Source organism: Vidua macroura, chromosome 1 (assembly GCF_024509145.1).
Source record: "Vidua macroura isolate BioBank_ID:100142 chromosome 1, ASM2450914v1, whole genome shotgun sequence".
NCBI classification, from domain to species: domain Eukaryota; kingdom Metazoa; phylum Chordata; class Aves; order Passeriformes; family Viduidae; genus Vidua; species Vidua macroura.
In genome coordinates this window covers 130,326,008-130,347,062 of record NC_071571.1, presented here as the reverse complement: position 1 = coordinate 130,347,062, position 21,055 = coordinate 130,326,008, and the positions used below count along the sequence as shown (strand labels likewise).

The 21,055-nt window shown below is 36.6% G+C and overlaps 1 protein-coding gene across 2 annotated transcripts in view; it reads right to left on the bottom strand.

Annotated features, from left to right (window-relative positions):
• Nucleotides 1-21,055, bottom strand: part of CIBAR1 (CBY1 interacting BAR domain containing 1) — a 24,516-nt gene extending 3,461 nt beyond the window's left edge. Inside the window, exons 1-9 of one of the 2 annotated variants that reach the window (XM_053983563.1) lie at nucleotides 20,615-21,054; nucleotides 18,582-18,816; nucleotides 16,092-16,160; nucleotides 11,345-11,446; nucleotides 7,701-7,805; nucleotides 7,075-7,188; nucleotides 5,376-5,495; nucleotides 1,423-1,524; nucleotides 704-837 (exon numbers count right to left, since the gene is read on the bottom strand). In XM_053983563.1, coding sequence (XP_053839538.1) covers nucleotides 817-837; nucleotides 1,423-1,524; nucleotides 5,376-5,495; nucleotides 7,075-7,188; nucleotides 7,701-7,805; nucleotides 11,345-11,446; nucleotides 16,092-16,160; nucleotides 18,582-18,816; nucleotides 20,615-20,718 — 972 coding nt within the window. In that variant the 5' untranslated portion in view covers nucleotides 20,719-21,054 and the 3' untranslated portion in view covers nucleotides 704-816. Of the gene's footprint in view, nucleotides 1-703; nucleotides 838-1,422; nucleotides 1,525-5,375; nucleotides 5,496-7,074; nucleotides 7,189-7,700; nucleotides 7,806-11,344; nucleotides 11,447-16,091; nucleotides 16,161-18,581; nucleotides 18,817-20,614 lie in introns of those variants that run through there. The other variant, XM_053983571.1, reaches the window with a different exon arrangement.

Genomic DNA, 21,055 nt, shown 5'->3' with positions numbered 1-21,055 from the left:
AGATGGACTACTTCATTGTGTGTGTGAAATGGTAAAGTGGTGATCACCAGAATCCTGATGTGATAGGACTATTTACTGAAGTGCCTTAGTTGCTGAAATAAATGGGAATTAATTACATAGATACTTTTTAAAGTTTTGCTTATTGGTATTTACTCCTTGCCAGCAGTTATTCAATGTCAATGGTATGTAATGCTGGTGTAAAATTATTTTGTGGGTTTAAAACAACCCTATATTGTGAACTTTTCACTTATTTTCATCTCATTAATTTTTGGCAAAAGCTGTTTTTCCACATGTCAAAACAGATATGCATTACATACTTTGCATCAGTGGACAAAAGTAGCATCAATATTATACATGCACTTCCTGTTTTTTTTTTTTTTCTGTAACTGAATGAAGATTTTGTTATAACTTAAAATTGTTTTCCCAGTCACAAGTATAAATTCTTCTGCATTTGTTCTTTAGCAGATACTAAAGCTGGAGGTGAACAGTGTCATAGCAACCGTGGCAGACAACCATGCACTGTTAAAAAATGAACACATCTAACCTCTAACTCCAAACAGGATAAGAAATCACACTCAAAATGTGTAATTTCTTGTATGTTTGAAGGAACCAGTAGCTGAATCATGTAGCTAAACACGTGAAACTTGAACTATGTATAACATGTCAACTAATATAGCAAACATCAACTACATAAAATATCCACTAGTTTTATCATGAAGGCACTTTTATTTAAAAGCAAAGCAGCACTGAACATAAGATACTGGGCCAGGTCCTTATTTGTGACTGTTCATTCTGTATGTGTAAAGGAATCAAAAGTCATCTGAACCTGATGAAAGCCTGAGAAAAATGAAAATAAGAAAAAAAGTACACCTCACCATCCCTTCTGCCATCCAGGGTGGATAGCAAAATGAAATCTCAGCAGGTTGTTGCTGCAAACAGTTTCTTAATTACTACAGTTACTTTAGGATGTATAAACCCAATTATAACAGTTACAGCTAGAGTACTTAAAAAATTCAAGAGGTGTATAGCTAGAGAGGTAATATATTGGCAAAATAATGAGCAAACAATGTTCATAACTGCTTGAAAGCTTAGTGCAGTTTTTGGACACTGTTCATCACGTAAGGTTAAGCAAATGTGATTACAATATAACATCTACGCAAATATAATACAGACATCTATTTAAATATTTAATTTTCTAGCTACTGAAATTGCCCACTTTCAGTGGATTTTTTCCCCATTCTTTGAAACTGGTCATTTGTTGTCTGGCACTCTAAAATCAGTGCTGATTCTTGCTCCTGCTGGAATTCTAAATACATAGCCCTGGTGAAATTTTAGATCCAACATACAAAAGCCTTTAGGTAAAGGGGTTTTTTTCCCCCCCTTAATAAAAAAGCCCCTATTAGAATAGTTTTGTTATCTCACTTCCTTAGTAGCATCAAATTCGTCCTCATCATCCTCCTCTTCGTCATCTTCATCTTCCTCCTCTTCCTCTTCTTCATCTTTTCTTAGCATTCTGCGGGAAATCTGATAAAACATAAATCCAACAAAAGGATATCAACTGTTTGTTTTCTGCAAACAAAAAATAATTCTCCATTGGCATTTTCAGCCTAAATGTTTGTAGGGTTTTCATTTGGGGGAGGGGGTAAGATGTTTATTTATTAACTCTTCATAACATGCACACCAATGGAAGAATACATGACACGGAATAAAAATACAATAATGATTTTTAAAAGCTAAAAAAATCCATGTAGTCCTTCAGAAGTATTATAGGATAGGGAAAATAGTATTTTTACCAAAGTAATGCTAAAAATCAACAAGATGCAAATCAGTTTTTTCCTGGGTTGGCTGCTGAAGCAGCAGGCTGAATAGGAGTATTAGGGCCTAATCTTACCTTGTAGACATCAGACCTCGTCAGTTAAAAGCTCAAAACTATGCTGCTCTAAGCTTTTTACCTTTTTTTTAGAAGAATGAATTAGACAAACTTAAGAGTCTTGATTCATAGATGAACTTCTTTCCCTGCCCAACAGTGCTTGCCTTTAGAGTGACTCCTCTTTTTGGTTCATCAAACATTAAAAACAAGTGCCAGCTGCCGAGCTTTTATCTCATTTGACAGATTCTGCAGTCTGTACTTTTTTTTAATGAGGGTTCAATCTAATTCCTATTGAATACAGATTCTTCACAGACAATGCAACATTTACAATTTAAAGAAGGATACATTTTTTTTTCCTTTCCCCATAAGAAAGAGAACATTGAAGACAATTATCCAAGTCATCTGGAATGCTTTTGAAAAATTTCAGGTTCAGTAGTTCTTTAAGGGCATCTGCAGCTCTAATTTTGGTTATATTTTCTGTGTCTTTTAACATACAGTGATATAATAAAAATCTCTGTACTGAAGACAGAGCTTGCCTTTTTTTTAAGCAGACCCCTATTTTAAAGGTCCTTAAATGCTCATTACTAAATTGACTTCTGACATGTTATAATTCATACAACCATGTATGTAGTGTAAGTTTTTTGTGGGTGCATAAAGCAAACTGTAGTCATTGAACTTCTGAAAGAAGAAAAATCCTTAATCTTGTTCATGCTCACAAAGTACATGATTTAGCTCAAAGCAAATATTTGCTTACAAATTCCTGAACACAACAGAAAATGGAGTTAATCATTGGGTGAAGCTGGGTTAACTTGAATTGAAATGTCTAAAGCAGCAGTCTCTCTTTCCGTGAAAGAAGAAAAAGACAATGGCAGTGATTTGTCATTGGAGTTTAAGAAATGCTGCAGATTGAGCCTGTTAAGCTGAAATGAATTTCACTGGGATAGACTAATTTTTTAAAGTTTTTTTTCCTAGTTCAGAGCATCTGAAATTCTTCAGCAGAATTTGCATCATATTTCTGAAGAAAAGCTCCCCCCTTTCCTGAAACAGGAACTGTTATGGCTTTATGGGTTCTTTCTGGTCACTACTCAAATACCTCTGACCATGCAGCAATTAACTAAATAGTATATTAAATATTACCACTGGTGGTGGTAAGATGGCTATCCCTAAGAACCAAACTGGATCAGGGAAGGAAGATGGGAAAAGCAATTAAGCAGTTTAAATCCAAGTTATTGTGCCAAAGAACTAAAACATACCATTATTGAAATTTAATTTTTCATAACTTAATGCAGAAAAAGAAGAATATAATTTTTTGACCATAAATAATTTTACGTAAAAATTGATTCTATGAGTTGCATGTAGGTGATGACAGTCCTTGCTTAAGTAGTTCAGCTCCATCTTTCACTGCAAATGCTACTTCAGAAACATGGTAATTCTCTCCACATCTTAGTGCTGAACATGTGGATGTATACATTTTGAATAATGGTTAAAATGATACTTTGCTGTCCTACAGACTGTCAGTGCAAAAGTTTGTTATATTTAATGCATGTAGATAAAACTTACGTAGTTAAATTTGACTTTAAATATCTGGAAAAGATCATTCTCTTTTGCTATAGTTCTAAAATATAAGCCGTATCGACCTGAATTGGCAAACCAACGTTCTGGATAAATTGCCAAGTGAAGTGTTGTCAAATGAAGGACATAGCTCTTTGTGAGAAAATCAATCAGGTTCAAGGAGTACTTTAGATTTTTAACATACAGATAATACAGAAAGTTAGTTTACAGAGCTAGAAACAAATTCAAAGATGGTATGTGTTAAATCCTCTGAAAATACCTGAACTGTGTTACTAGCACGCTTTATTCCATCTAGTATGCAGTGACTTCCCACACTGTCCCCCACCTACAGGTTAGTGTGTCTGTGTGTGTCTGTGCTCCCCTGCCCCACAGACTTGGGCTGTGTGATTCTGTGAACTGCTTCCCACATCATTTATACTGCTTTACATTGGAAATTGCAAAGTTCTACATTACAGACAGTAAAGGATTACTGTGCAGCAGGAAACTAGATTGTCAAAAATTTCAGACTGAAAGGTCCACAGAAAAGATAAAACAAGTCACCTGCAGGTTTTTCTGAATACAGCATTTTTTTTCTCAAGAGATGTCTGGTGGTTCCAAAGATTAGAGCCCTTAGTGTAATTCAGCACCATAATATTTACAGAATCAGAAAGGGCTGCCCTTTCTTCACTGCGCTATGGTGACTCATTAGTAGGGTGTTCCACCCCTTTTCTGCCATATGATCCTCCTCTGCAGACACACTGCACAGCCAAGTAAGATTATCTTATTTTGAATTGCATTGCAGTTTCCCTCTAGGTCTAGATGACTTCCTGTTCTTTTCAGGTAAGTTAGAGGTTATGAGAACACTAACACCCAGAGTTATAATTAAGAGTGGTCTAGGAAATGAGAAAGGTTAACCTGCAAGTTAGTCAAAATGGAGTTCCACTCCACCTCTGGGAGAAATCATAGTGTACATACTCTCAGTTTTCTCATTTTGTTTGTTTTCTCTCTTACATTTTCTGAAGTAGCTTGAATATGAAATTTGCTTGAGTAATAGAGAGGACTGGCAAGTTATTCAAAGTGGTACTTCATGCACTGACTCACTAGGTTGTATCTCTTCAGATGACACAATTCATACTTTCAACAGACAGCTCAACTATAATAATTGATCTGTGTTGAGAGCAGAGAAGGTGTAAAGTGTGTACGAAGTCAAAAGTTTTCCTTACTACAGTATCAATGCATGATTATATTCAAAGAAGAAAGGTAAGATACATGCATTTTAAATATGGCTTTGTCTTTAACTCAAACACTGGTAAGAATCATTGTAGTTACAGGATTACAGTTGGAATGCATTAAAAATAATTTAGCCATTTTGCAATGTCTGCAAGTTTGCTGCTGTAAACAAGTGGCAAAGATATTTGCAAGGTAGCTGGTCCAAGAAGAGTGGCACTGTCTTCAGCTGTTTCACTCATTTTTATCACCCTTTTCCTCACTTGCTGTGAATTTTCAGAGTATACAAGGAGAGGTCTGTTGGTCATGGGTTTGCTCTGCTGCTAGAAGGTATCACTAGTCTGGATTAGGATCTGGTAGAGAGGCCACACTTTAGAATCTGAATACTAAAAATATGCAAGTATTTTAAAAATGTCACTACTCTTTCAGATAAGCTCCTAGATCTCTTCTCTGCAAGCTGCCACAGTTTGTTGATGGAAGACTAAGTATTGCTGGAAAGAACATTTGTCAAAAATAAGCAACACAGCTTTAAGAGCTGAGGGTTTTCTCTCTTCAAGGATAAAGCTGCATCATCAAGAGCTTATTATGATATTTATGCCATTGAAAGTTTCCTTACATTTCTGATGGTCCTGAACTGAGTAAAGAGAGTGGATCCATGTGCATTAGCTAAAACAATATCTTAAGTAGAGCTTTAATATAGTGATTTAGTATGTAATTTTTTTCTTACCTGTGCTGTTCTCAGTGAAGATTTTGAGGAGCCAGTTCTTTGCAGGGGGGACTTGGAATTTGCACGAACTATGTCTAAGCGAGACTGATAGTCTGGTGGATAAAGTGAGCTCCGAAAAACCTAATCAAATGGAGAAAGCTGTGACTTAGATGCTTGCAAGCTCAGAATCACCAAGACTGAAGCTTGCAGAAATGCAGCACTGGAGAAGGAAACTTTATCTAAAGATGTGCATCGACTGTAGTTTGGACTGATCACTTTTAGCCGAAACAAAGCCTTTGCTTAACCTGAGACACATCAACATTCTTATGTGGTCAAAATTTCTGCAGAGGTTTGGGGGCATTAACACAGGGAAAACTGCAATGATTTCCCACCAACATATGCAGCTAATTTTCAGGCTAAGCTAGAATTATGAACCCCAGCAACTCCTTCAGGCTTTCCATTTCTTGCAAAGATGAACTCAACCCCTTCACAAGCAAATCCCTGCTGTTCGTCACAGCTGCATCGGAAAAATGTTACTTGCAATGTACATGAGATGTACAACTCAAGAAAAATTTGGGAAACCTCTTAGAATACAGGGGAGACCATGACATCCATTATATTTTCAAGTTATTTCAATAACCAATACAGCTATTTGTGCAAGACTTTAAGTCAAGGAGATGGTATATTTTGGTCAGTATTTTTATGAAAAGTAAATAATTGTCCAATTAACAGGAAATTTAAAATGAGATTTAAAATTTGGTTGTGAAAGACAAAGTACTGACTTTAAGGAAATTTCTGAATTGGTGCCATGTGACATTATAATTGTGAAACTAAAATAATACAAAATTGCCATGGCATAGTTTAAATGAAGTAGAATTACCAAGTAGTCTCAAATATGACTGTCACTGAAGACTCATGGTTTTTTTAAGTCTTGTGCTAACTTGGTTCTGAGCTATGTCATAGGCAGAATAAAATTATGACTGGTAGGATTTACAAAAAAGACTGAAAATTATCCAACTTTTTTGACAAACCAAACATACATATACAACACATACTTTCATGATACTAAGTTTAAAGACCCAACATCCAGAAGAACTGCAAGAATGAATAAAGGACTGAAAAGCATATCTTGGGAAAGAGAGACTATAATTCAAAAAGAAAAGAAAGGGTGACTTGAAGCTGGTTACTGCCACAAGGCAAAAAACCCAATGTAGTAAACAACAATTGTCTCTTAATTCTAGAGCAGCCTAATGAAAATTATTAAAAGATGAAAACAAGCAAACAAAATTCAGGTTAGAGGGAGATCTTTAATGTAGTAATTAATCTCTACATCATCTTATCACAGCAGTATAAGATTTTTTCTGTGTGCATCTTTAGAGCAAGACTCACTGCAGAAGTGTTCTTTAAAAACTGTTTTATGTTTAGTTGAGCTTGGAGTGGCAGGTAATTTTTTGAGTCTCTTCTGTGTTTTGTGGGAAAGATTAGATTGCCACTGCAGTTGCTCTCTGTTTGTGTTCTCTGAGATTACAAACCTGCATGCTTGCTGAAGAAGTGCAAAAAAAAAAAAAAAAGCTTGGTATACATGAGTTTGTTCTGCGAACCTGAAGTATTTGTTGCATTTTTCTGTGTGGGACATGTGTAGCCGAACTGTGAAAACTGTTTTTATATAGGAAGTAATTTTATATAGGAAGTAAGAAAAGCAAGTCTCAATCACTCTTACCTCCAAATCTTCATTTTCATCAATATTTTGGATATTTTGATAGGCAGCAGTATATATCTCTAAAGCTTTCCCATGGAACAACATTTCAATAGTTATAAATTCAGAAAATATGTTCTGAAAACAAGTGAAAATATTTGTTTTCTTAATGCAGTAAAGTATATTTGCACTTCAAAAAATTACTGTATTCTGTGTTTGGTATTTATATGACATAAATAACTGCATGATACTTAGTACTTTTAAATAGTCAGACCTAAATTTTAGACATTAAACATAAATTCTGGCTGGGCTATCACACAGTTATTATTTAATAATAAATTCCAAATAAGTACTTCAAAATTAAAGAGGAAACGTATTAGGAATAACATGTCACTGGAAAGTCACTTGATAATCTACAATATGTCTTCCCAAGAGATCATCCATCAGAAGTTTTGCTGTTTTGAAGACTATCTTTTATAATAGGCTGAGGATAAGTTATCTGTAGATTCTATATCTATAATTTACAAATCTGTGAAATATTAATGAATACCATGAGATTTGCATTTCAGTGAATACGAGAATGTTGCTAATCTTGTCCCTGACTAACTATAGTAATTTTATTATGTGAGATGAAATATGAGCCCACATACTTTGATATCCCTTATCTTCTGTTTCTCAAAATTATCAATGGTTTCCTCTAAGTGCCGAGTTGTTCGAGTAGCATCCAGTGTCGCTCTCTGCAGTTCACATTCAGCCTGGCAAAGTAACACAAAGGTGAAATTAGTCTTGCATTTGATACAAAGCTATTTGCTGTAATTGCCATGATTTAAGTCCAAGTTTGCAAAACAATGCATATCTGTGTTACGGTATTTTAAATCTGTAGCTTAATGAACATATAAAGATGCTTTCTACACTGTTGTGACTTTGATGTGAAACATGAAAAATGACCAGCTGCAGCCGGTCAGGAAAGTCCCTCTGCCCTGATTCATTTTCTGTAATAATCATGGGATAGTTTTACTGAGCCAGTCCTGACATCCCATTGACGACACAGTAACTGGGTGTAGGTACTTAACCCAGTGCAGGCCAGAGTGGTGGGTAAGCAGGAAAGACAACCCCTTGTTTTCTACTGCAGATTAACCTGCTGGGTCCAGAAAGATTCTTTTCCAGTATAGTGTGCTGGACCTCATCTCAATATGTTTTTACAAATTATTTAAATAGACAATTATAGCAGCAGCTGGAACTAATGCACTTATCCTGTAAATATCTCAACCTCAGGCTAGAGTTACTGTAATTTTTAGATTCAAATGCATTTTAGGTATTTTATGTTCTTAATATTTTTGTATTATTAAAATATCTTATAAAAAACATCTTCAGCAGGGCACTGGGAAGGGGACACATCAACCAATTCCTAACACATAAATACACATTTTTTTATTATTTTGTTACTACAAAAAGCATTTTAGATAGCTATTTTAATTAGATATAACTTTATAGAAGGTTCACTACCATTTAATGAAAGATATTGAAACTATTCTGATTAAGTCAAGCTTGAGAACTGTGTACTATTATAAATTAACAATGTACAGCTGTAAGAGCTTGCACTTGAAATCTGTAAGATTTGGGTCTAAACTTCTGTTATTTTCCATACATTAGTGGTCAAACATCATACACTAGTGATACTTACAGGCTCAGTCAGTAAGTATCGTCACAAATCTGTTTTGTCATGAGATTTGGAAGTAGTATATGGATCAAGTACTGCATCCTATGATCAAGTTGTAAGGTTCTTCCCATTTCTACAAAACTGCAACTGGAGAGGATTTTTTTTAATGGAAAAGACACCACAGGTCCAGTTCCTATAATCTAGCTTTTAGTGTTACATATATAGAAACCTAGGGCATAAGGCATGCTCTATTCACTTTTTTGATTATAATCTGCTAATCTTATTTTACAGGATTATCAATTTGAAACAATCTCGTTTCAAAAACAGCCTAAAATCATAGACACAATTTTGCCATTACAGGGCAAACAAAATTGATAATGATCTTTAGTAATACATAAGGTCACATGTTCATCTCTCTCTTGATTTTGTCCAAACCACAGGCGGGAAGAAAAGACATTTTGTGTATGTTCAATTACTTCAATCAGTCACTCTGTAAGTGATGGCAGCTATTATGCATATGCAACCCTTACATATACAAATACACTATGTTATTTCTATGATAATCAAATACACCTCCTCAATACATCTTAAATTGGACATAATTTGTGCATATATGGTTTGGGAGAGGAATTCTGGTTGTTTTACAGTGAAGTGTCTAAAGTCGCAGAGCCTGCATAACTTGGACAACAGCAGTTTGGTATTTTCTCTTCTGAAGACTCACCTGTGACTGGAAATATTAGTAAAGGAAAAAACGGCAATGTAACAATCAGTATTCATGAACATGTTCATTTTCACTTCTACTTTTACTGTGAATTATTTACCTTAGTTATTTCAAAACATCAATATATTTAGTGCTGTTATTATGTTGTCTGAAGCCTCTGGCTGTAAGATGTAAAGGTTGTTAGAGCTTTGCTACAATTCAAGTATCCAGGCCAAAACAGGAGAGCTGTCTGTTTTGGACTGAGGGCTTGGTTATTTATATTTAAAATAATAAAATAAAAAAGCAGTTTAGCAGACTTCTTCAGGAAAAAAAATCTATTTTGATTTACAGAAGTGTATTTTTAAAAATCTGGTAATGTTTTCCTTTCAAAGCTGTGCTAACACACCATTTGTAAGATGGGAGTGAGTACAGATTCTTTGCTATCTGTGGCCAAAGTTGTTCACTGCTGTAACATCACAGTTGCTCAAGAATAAGAGAACCCCTGCAGGAGCACAGCTGATGAGCTCTAATGTGGTAAAGCCTCTCTCAGATCTGAAAGCTGACCTGCATACATCCTCAAAAGCAAATTAACACATTCCTGCTCCTAATACCTTTTTATGCATTTTAAGTGTCAATCTAACCTTTTTAAGTGTCAATCACTTTAAAATGCTAATAGGCAGCATTTGGTGCTTTTGCCATGCGCAGAATTAGACTGTACTGAGGTTTTGTAACTCTTCAGGCAAAGCCTTAAGTGTAGAAAACAGGTGTTACAAGAAGCTAAGTCACAGAAGTGTGTTTGGGAGAAGCTTAGAAAAGAAACAAAAAGAAATGAACTAGGTGCCAGTGACATACCCATGAAATGGGAATTAGCTCGAGGGAGAAAAATGGGACCAGTCTCCCTTTGGGAAAAAACAGCTTGTTGTTATAATTTACTCCCTTAATTCCAACAAAAGACAACTTGCAACACAGCTCAAGTTCTAACCCTGTGGCTGACACACACGTTGTCTTTATTACATGAGGAATTCTAATTAGTCATTACTTGATTTAACTGATTTGATTAATATTAAATGGAAATCCTCTGGTGAAAACGAAAATAACAATAATTCTCCTGTGTTCTGTTTGACCAACACAGTCATTTTCACTCTTTCTACAGTCTCATGCCCCAGTCACTACAAAGATCCTGAAGATTCTGAAATAGAGTTGATAAAATCCAACAATGAATATGACTGCTTAACTCTCAAGTCCAACACTAAAATGTAATAAAAAGTAAACAGCACTTGAATTATGATCATGAAGCTAGATCCTCTATCATAGTACACAAGCATAAAGGGACTGAAGTAAGATTACCTTGATCCCATTTATTTTGGCATTCCTTAGATTCTGATTGCGTCAAAATTTGAAACTTTGATGAGATTTTAATGGAAATTCTAATTCAGTTTGATGGAGGCTTAATTTTTCCCACCGTGATACAGAATAGTGTACTGGGGAGGGTGACTGGTCTTTGGAAAGGAAGAATAGCCTAGTTGAGTATTCTACTAGCAGAATAACAACTTTCATGCAGCTGGAGGAAACTCATATCCCCATCTAGGTACCAAGACCAAAATGGCAGGGAGAAAAACAATAAATCCACAGAAATAAAAAATAAATTGTCTGATTACACTTACTTTCAAAAAGTTCCAAATTCCTGGATGTAAAATTTATGCCTACCTCTCTTGCATAATCATATCAAATAATTCATAGTTTCTTTTCAAGTCAAAAGTGAGTAACTACTGCTCTGTAGCAGCTGTAACTCTTCATTAAATTTAAGAAAAGATTCAACATTGGAAACAGTCCCTCTAAGGAGCACTACTGTTATTACTACTTCCTAAACATAACAGTTTAATTCCCAAGAAATTTAAAAAACATTTCTTATCGTGACTAGAAATGCAGGATACAATAATGTGTAGATCTGATGGATTCCGCTGACGCGTCTTTTCCAGTTGAGATAATTGCTTGGCTTCTCGGTTCTTTGCTGTTAAAGTTGCTCTAAGATCATCCTGGAAATAAAATGTTTTAGACACATTTGAAATACATCTAGGATAATACAAAATATGCTCTCTTCATACAAGCATTGCCTAGAAAACATGAACAGCTCTGCTTCAAATAAAAACAGATTTTAGTAATCTGTAAATTGATCCTATGAAAGAGAAGTCAGTGGGGACTGAGAGAGTTTAGCACCTTGTGCAACTCCCTACAGCACATGTTATAATTGAAAATGTGGAGAAGGAAAGAAAAAGATATTCACAGCTTTACATGAAAAATATAGCAGATGGTCAAAGCTGAGATCCCAAAAGTGTTAAGAAGGCAGACTCATTCCTGACTTAGCAATAGAATAAATGTGGTACTTAGAAATAAAAAGCAACATCAGAAAAACTGGCATCATTACAAAAAACCCAAAGCAGGCAGCAGTCAGTACCAAGGAGAAGTTATGAAGAAAATATAACTGCTGTCACCTGTCCACTGTCAACTGCTGTCACTGCTGGCAGTGGAGCTGCTGACTGGGCTGGAGCAGAAGTCTGATGAGGAGTGGCTGAGGGAGCTGGGAGTGTTTAGCCTAGAGGAGGCTCAGGGGAACCTAATAGTTCTCTACAGCTCCCTGAAAGGAGCTGTAGCCAGGTATGGGTCAGTCTCTTCTCCCAGGCAATCAGTGACAGCATGAGGACATATAAGCTGCACCAGGGGAGGTTTAAATGAAATATTAGGAAAATTTTTTCCACGGGAGGAGTGGTCAGGCATTGGAATAGGCTGCCCAGGGAACAGATGGAATCACCATTCTGGAAGTGTTCCAAAAAGGTGTTGATATGGCACTCGGGGACAGTTTACTGGTGAACATGGTGGTGCTGGGCTAATGGTTGCACTCAATGATTACAGAGGTCTTTTTCAACCTAAACAATTCTGTGCTACAAGGTACCATATTCTATGGCTGAAAGGGTTAAGCTGCATATTTATATATATGCATTTAGTAAAGTGTTTAAAACCATTTGAAACAAAATGCATCCAAGTAATGATGGAACTGGAGAAGATAAAACTTAACTGATCTAGAAAAGGCAGAAACTGTTGATAACTGGTTTTGCTCATTTCCAAAGGAGAAGTAGTATGTACTTCTAGGAAGATCTGTGACAATTTAAGAATGTTCATCTACCAGTTTTCTCAAATTTTTGTTCATGATATAAAATTGTTTTGCTAACTGGTTGGTGTTCATGGAATGTAAGATTATCAGTCAAGTATTTATCACTCCATTGATGCTGGTATGGAAAAGGTCATTAATTTTGATGGTTCCAGTTTAAAGGAGCAGTAGTTTAGAACAAGTAGAAATACAGTCTAAAGTCTAACAAAAATCTGAGGCAGGATTGGGCATGCATTTCAAATGACTTTTCACTCTAAAATACCACTTCCCATTTATTTACTACTCCAGAATGGAATTAGAGCTATTAGAATCTATCATATTGGGAAGCTGTCTGTGCTCTTTCCTTGGATTTCACAATTTTAATGCTTGTATGTTGCCATGACTCAGAAGGATATACAATTAAGAGTATGTCTTTCTAATATGTATGTCTTTATATGCAACTAAGAGTAAGTTTTGTGATCCTGTGACCAGATCACTACTCAGTGACAAGCACAAGATTGACAAGTTTCACAGTGCTGTGTGTTCCTTCAATAATGAGGCTGCACATGAGGTCAGGGTCAAAATATGCAGCTTCTTCCTTGTTTCTGTCCTTAGTGTCTGTATGTCCTTGTATATAACTGCCATTTTCCTTCAACTCTAGGGACACAGAGCTGGCTTCTGATAATAAAAACTACTTAATGTTCAGCCCATCAATGCTGATTTTACTGCTGTTCTTTCAGAAGGGAATTTACACAATCTCTACAGTCAAAGACTACTGAAAAGGCCTTTTGCTTTTATGAGAACCATGTGGCTACAAGAAAAGCAATAATACAAAATTTTAAATTTTTTCCAGTTTTAAAGGTAGAGAAAGAGAAAAGAACTTATTTCTTTTTGAAACAACAAAGTTTTCCATCTAATGGTCACAGCTACATGTTTAGTGCTATTTGATGACTGAGACCTGTTAATAGCACTTATTTTCTAGGCCCATTTAAAACAGTCAATCAGATTTAACACTGTGGCTTGAAAGGGTGCTGACTTTCATGCAAAGAGTACTTGAGGATGCAAAGTTCTAGAGTTACCATTATTAAATTCAGTGTTTTCTTTCTAGCATGTAGTGACTTTGGAAATACTACAGGGACTGAACTGTTCCCTCCTCTACCTCTGTTTTCTGTAGCAATAACCACCATGAAACACATTTATCTTCTAGACGAAGTGTGACAAAGAATTAGTGCTACTATGGTCATAGTGGTAAAGCTGTATACAAGTTTTGGATGTACAAAAGTAAGGCACAGTTACATACGTATTTTGTCCAAGAAAAGGGCACAGAAAAAAAAAACCCAATAAAAATATTAAAAAGCTGGGAAAATGCAATTTATGGTGAAAGAATCAAGGTGTACATTACCTAACAGAAAAAAAAAATAAATTGTTTTACTAGCATCTAAATACCTTCATCCAGAAAAAAACCCAGGGCATTACAGAGCTCTTACATCTCAGTGGAGCATATAAAAAGAACTAAAGATTAGGTGAAGTCTTTAATTTAAAACAAAACACCACAAACATCAACTAACCACTAACTACTACCAACAGTCCTACATTCACCTCCAGTGTCTTTAGACCAAGCTTTGACATGTTTTTGGAAAATATGCTTTAGTTACACTCTATTAAAAGTGGAATGCAATAGGCAATGAGATAAAGGTACAAAGAATATAAAATTACTCATAGTCCCTCTAGGTTTTAACTATGAATTCAAGTCACACTTAAGAACTCTGGTCACCCATCTATTTCCAAATCATACAGAAGTACAGCTATAGTTCATCCACCAGACAATGAGCTGGCAGAGCTTCATCACTGTACTGTTACCTGCTTTAGTCACTGAAGTTATTAAAGCAAATCAATCCTTTCTTCTGCACGTGGATCACCTTGGTTTTATGATGTCCTGTTTTACATGAAGAAAAGGAACCAGGAACAGAGTTGCCAAAAAGCAGAAAAGTGCAGATTGATATATAGAACAATGAAACAGAAAGAAATCCTCATCCTACATTTAAGCTGTGTTACAGGACAAGAATATTGTTTTAGCTTCCACTGAAGCTATTCAGCATTGTAAACCAGAACAAGTGAATGAAACAACTTTACTGCATTAGCAGATCTAGGACAACACTAGTCTGATTGACCTGGGCCTCTTTAAAGCATTTAGTAGCACAGGACATTGATGTCTTACACCACACAAAAAGCAACAGATGTTTTTAGATAAAGCACAGAGATACTGCTGTGTACTTCCTTGAACAGATCAACTGAGTAAGCAGCAGTGAGAACATCCCCTTTATAGAAAGTAGCTATAATGACATACTCTGCCTGATTTAACTTAGTCAGCTAATGTAGTTACAGCTAAAGCAGTCCTAGAACTAGCAGCCTGTGCTAGATTTACATGAGTGACAAAATTTCCTTTGTCACTAAGTATGTCCCAGTGATTATAGAAGATAACTGAAGACCAGGTAGTTGAAGTTTTAACCAAGGTTTGTGGTCAACGTGCCATGGGAAAAAAATAGCCATTTAATGGCCTACATCTTTAGAGAACTCTTACCTTAGTTCAAAGGTAAACTGGCAAAATAGTTGATCTCATCTACAGTTTAAAAATGTTCTTGTATTCCTCACTATAGCTAAAATAAACATTATGCAATGCTTTCTGAAGCATTCTGACATTCTGAAAGGCGAAGACCACAGGAAATTCAATTCAATGTTGCAAGCAATGGCTCTGTTTCAGTTGCTTCTGTCCACAGCATTACTGGGTATCAGTGGCAGAGCCCCTCAAGAAAGTCTCTTCAATGCTTTGGAAGCCCCAGGCATTGCTGTAATGTTTTGTGTCTCCTCAGCAGCCCTACTGCCACAAACACATGAAACTTGTCTTCCACCCTCAGCATTTATACCCGACAAAGTACCCATTTCTAGATCTCACAAACTGGGGACCATTAAGATACCAGGTTTTAGGCTCTACAGTCTACAGCTCTGCTAAGGATTACCATGGGTAGTCCTACTCAAGTGTAGGATGTGATGACTTAATGAAGAGGGATTTAGGCACTACCTAGTTATCAGGTTCAAATGTGTTTTCTAAGTTATGAACTTTAATGTAGAACGTAATTCTGAGTTAGAACATCTGTTAAAGGCAGCATATTGATGACTAAGAGCCAAAGTAGTAGTAGTAGTAGTAACAGTAATAATATCACCATCATCATCAAAATCACACAATAATAAATGACATTATCTATAAATAAAAAGTCCTGAATTTACATTATCCAGGAAATTTCATACTAATGCCTTTTCTGAGCATTTTTTTGTGCTTGAAGAGCCTTGTCTTCATATCAAAGCTCTTTCCTCCAACATATATATAGCTTCAGTTCAGATGTCTAACTACATAATTAAGCTAAACTGATTACTGAAATATGAAAAAGCAGAACCATTTTCCCCATAAAGAAGAAGTTTTCAACTGAGTGGCCAGAACACAGAAATGCACCTTGTGAGAAAACACATGTTTAACCTACCCTTTTAAGTTTCACTATGGTCCCATAAGATTTCAGAGGTTCAACAACCTTGGCTTCCAGCCTGTCAACCTACAAAAAGAAATCACAAGGTTGCCAAAATCATCCATATCCATGGTGTGTAGAAATAGGAAACAATTATTTTAATAGTGACTCATCTTATTACAAATTAAATCCATATATGCTGAAAAAATATTAGGATAAGGGTTTTTAAAAATTTTGTAAAAACTACAGTCAAGTACATTAACCAAGAAGGAATTTATTTTCTGAAGAGCTCAAGCTCATTTCTAGTGGAATTCCTTTTTTATTACTTAGATCAGGATAACTGAAAAGTGGAAAATTATGAATACATCAAACTGAGTACTAAATACATCCAGCATTGCATCTTGGAGTTGTGTAGCTTTCTGTCTAAAGATCAGTGTATTTGCTGTATACTTACTGATACGGTTACAGACTAAGCAATCTTTACTGTACAAAATGGAACACTTAAAAATAATGGAAACAGCATCACTGGTACTGACTGCACTAAAAATACCAGTAATAGGGTATGTAATATGCATAAATGCTCTCACAAATGAGGGGTTCTGAATTTTTGTTTCAGTTCTCCTAGTCAGAAAAATAGCTACATATGGTCAGACAGGCAATAGGATAAGACCTGCTTGTCAAATCTAACAAAACTGTCTGAGTGGCCCCAGTGTAATCTGCCAATGACTTATGGACCATGAGTGAGTCCTGTGGCCCATCCAGATTAGGACATCTACATCCAGATTAGGACAAGGTGCATACCTCTGGGAAGGGACAGTTCCCTCTATACTGATACTGGTAGTCACCAGTCAGCCAAAATCTATGTCAGCTGAGCAAACATTTCTCCTTGATACCATCTACCAGTGCACTGTCAAACAATTTCACTTGAACTGCCAATAGAATAGAAAGGAATAGGTCAGTAAGGCTCTAAACAACACACGTGTCACACACGTACCAGATAACCTGCCCATCTTACTTACTTACATGCGGTGGTACCTCACACCTTAGTATTTATATATCTAGCACTGCAGCTAAAGACCAGAAATTGGTAATCCTTATAAGATAATTTTCTCTTGCCCATTTTGTCAGCATACAGGAAAACTGTTAAGTGACTTGATACCCAGAAGAAACAAAGCTGAGATAATATATTTTGAGGAGCAAAGGAGAACTTGATTTAAAGACTAAAAGTTTCTCTTTTCCTTTGCTGCTTCTGCCTTTTTTCTTTCACAGGGCAATGTTGGTTTACAAACAGGCATGGCAGGAGGATGAAGCCAAATGTCAGTTTTTAAAAACACATTTAAAATCAACAAAAGCAAAACTCTAGTTGTTACATGTGTAACAGAGCTGAATGATGAAAACAGAGAGATCAGGCATCCTGAGTTCGCATTCACCTTTGGCCACAATATAAATGTAATAGCAGAGGATAATCTGCTATTACATCAACTGAATAAGGACCTACATGTGGCTTATACAGATGTATAAGAGCTTACGGAAAAATAAAAATCGCACACACCCTAAGGTGTGTTCTTATTACTTCTTAAAAAACCCTCCCTAAATAGATTGTTAAAGATCCACACATATTCCTTGTATTTCAAACTCTCCGCTTCCCATATTAACTACTTTTAAAAGGTTTTCTTTTTCCACTTTGTTATTATGAAAAGATGACTTGCAATGCTCTCCAAAATAAAACAGTCCTGTCTGAAGACATAAAGAATGTCTACTTCAGTCTCTTTTTAGAATTACAGTGGGTCTTAGCTGTTCAAAACTATAAATGGGAATTTTCTATGTTCTACTAAAAGAATAGATATATACTCCAAAAACTAGTTTGAGTACATGTAAATGAATTTTTATTTAACCTCAGTATTTGGAATTCTGCATCATATGTTACAGTTTTACTGACACCACACATAAATGTGTAAGTGGCATAAACACCTTTACACTCTCACTCATCTAACAGAAACGTGATTATATAGTCACATATGGTCCAAATCAAGTTTGTACTTTTAATGTTGAAGTACAAACTTATGAAATCTACAGTGCTCCCTGACAGTACCTCTTCAATACTATTTCTGATAATGCTCAGCAAAAGGAAAATGACTGATTTTGCCTCAGCTGCTGCTAGACAACTCAAGTCACACAACTAAAAAGAACACTTTATTAACTATAAATCATAATCTAAAGTGTAAGTCCAATTTAAAAAAATATGCTCTTTCTCAAATACTTCAAGTGTTCATATGGATAGTTTTCCTGACTTCAACAGTACTAATTTTAGGCAGTTTTCCCTGAAGTGATTAGGAGTGTAAATGATGACTGCTTTGGCAGCCTACCCTGCTCAGACATTAATATATTTAGACGTGTTTTCTCCTGTTTCTCTTCTGATTGCAGAGTATATGATTTCCCTTTTAATCACAGATAAGTAACTGAAAAGTTCAGATGGCAAACACAACATGTACAGCTTTAATTTTGTACCTCTGCCTGGCGATAATCTTGAAGTCTGGAGAATTCATCTGCAAAGTTTTTCAGTCCAACTTTTAAGTTTGGTGTCTCTGTAGCTGCATATGCATATATTTCATTTACTAGAAGATCTGCTTTGTCTCGTAGTCTGGCAGTTTTACGTACATATCCAGCAAATATTTGGCACAATTCACCAAAATGTTTTTCCACATTTGAAACAGCATCTTGCATTTGTCTAGTCTGATTGTCCCTGGATACCGAAGAAAAATAAGACGGGCAGAAATGTTTACAACACATATAGAAGAAAAACTATATAATTATACTACTAATAATTTGGATATCTCATTTTAGTGCAAAGCAGAAATTTATTCTGAAAAAGAGAATGTTGTAACTGATGTAATATGTGCTTATTTATGAATGCATAACAAAGAAACAAAAAAGCAGATTTACACTTAAAGATCCAATAGACAAAAACCCAAATCACAAATCTGCTTGGAAGTTTTCCTCCTGCATTTAAGCAAAAGCTTGCTATTACTAATGGCATTAGTTACTAACACAGTGATAACACCTGCAGTCTCAAACAAGACTTCTGCAAGACCACCCCTTCTACAACAGCCTGCAATCTAAACAGGCAAGGCAATGGCTGGAGAAATTAGGCAGTAGAGGACAAACAGCTAAAGATATTAAATGTTCTTTAAATTGCTAACAATTACCAAACTGCACTACAGAGGATAAATACCACCAAGAATTAAAGAAGAAAGGTGAATGGACACAAGAGGTGAAAACTGTAATACCACTGAAAGGACATTCATCACACTAATAAATTACTTTCTTTTAAACTACATAAATCTAATTAATTTATTTGATCCAATGCCTGTATGTTTCATTATTAATGATTTAGATAAGTCATTCTAATAACTCACAAATTTCACTTTGTATTTTGCTTTCATATTCCCATATTATTTGATGGTCATGTGAACTCATGCCCATTGTTGATCAGAGTGCATCAGCTGTAAGACAATTCAGCTAACACTGCCTGCCAGATACTGGGTCCTAAGAACTCTCTATGGTCTAACACAAAGTTATTGATGTGAAATGACAGAATTCTCTGCAAGAGAATTCACTCCTACCACTATTTTGGCAGGGACAGAAACAAAAACTTCCTTCATATCTGTAAGCTATCGCAATACTGCTGATTAATATTTAAATACTGACTTTGTATCAGGATACATGATGAGCAAAAAAATGTGCTACTTTGAGACTAAACAATACAATCAAGTCAAATGAGGAACATCTTTACTTCAGGAAAAGTATTTCATGCCAAAGTTCTGCCTTAGGCAAAAATCCAGTTGGGTTGCTTCATGGCAAACTCTCTGGAAGACTGTTCAAAAGAGATTCAATTAAGGCTAAAAAAAACCCATGGAAGTTATTCAGTCCTCCAGGACATGATGGAGCACAGAACCACTTGAATAGGGACGGTTTCACCAGGTGAGTAGGCAACTAAGAATGTCATTAAGTACTAATAAAGCTATTTTTCAAAATTGTATTAGCAGATAAAATCTTCAGTAAAAGGTATATACTTCCTATTTCCTTGAAAGATCTTCATGTCAGAAAGTGTTTCTCTCCAGGAGGAAGACATAATCACCCACTTTACAATTGAGACCTTACAGTACACTCATGCAACTAGTATTTAATTTTGAGACGCGAAATACTACGTCTTCTTATGCGGGGGTATAAAAGTTTTTATTCCCCCCTCATTATCGCGACCGCTTAGAACTGTCCACAGAATTACTCGCGAGAGGTCCAAATAAATATCGGCAGCACATCTTTACCCCATCTCTGCATAGCACACTAGGCCTGGAAAAGTTTTGCGGCCTTTACCGGAGGAAAGCAGAGGCGGCCCCATCTCCTAGGGAGACAGATGCGCTAAGAAGGACCGGGCCCGCATCGCTCCCCGAGCCCCGCACCACCCCCGGGCACGCTGCTGGAAGCAGGGCCTCCTCCCCCGCAGCAGCCCGGGGCTGCCCCGGCCCTCCGCGGCCCCGTACCTGGCGTCCAGCCCGCGGCCCAGCAGCATCATGGTGGCGATGGCGGCGGCGGCCGGCGGGAAGCAGGGAAGGAGGGCGGCGCTCCGCGTGCGCTCGGTTTCCATGGACACCGGCCCCGCCCCTCGGCCTGCGGGACGGGCCGCGGAACTGGAGGCGCCGCGGGGCGAGAGCACAATCCCAGAAAAGCAGAATCAGTAGGGCTGGAAAGAAGCGCTGAGATCATCGAGTCCAACCTCTGACCGAACACCACCGTGCCAGCCGGAACATGGCACTGAGTGCTGCGTCCGGTCCTTCCTTAAACACTTCCAGGGACGGTTACTCCGCCACTTCCCTGGGCAGCCCGTTCCAGTGTCTAATCACCCCTTCTGTGAAGAAATTCCTCCTTATGTCCAACATAAACCTCCTCTGGCGCAGCTTAAGACTATGTCTTCTTGTCCTGTC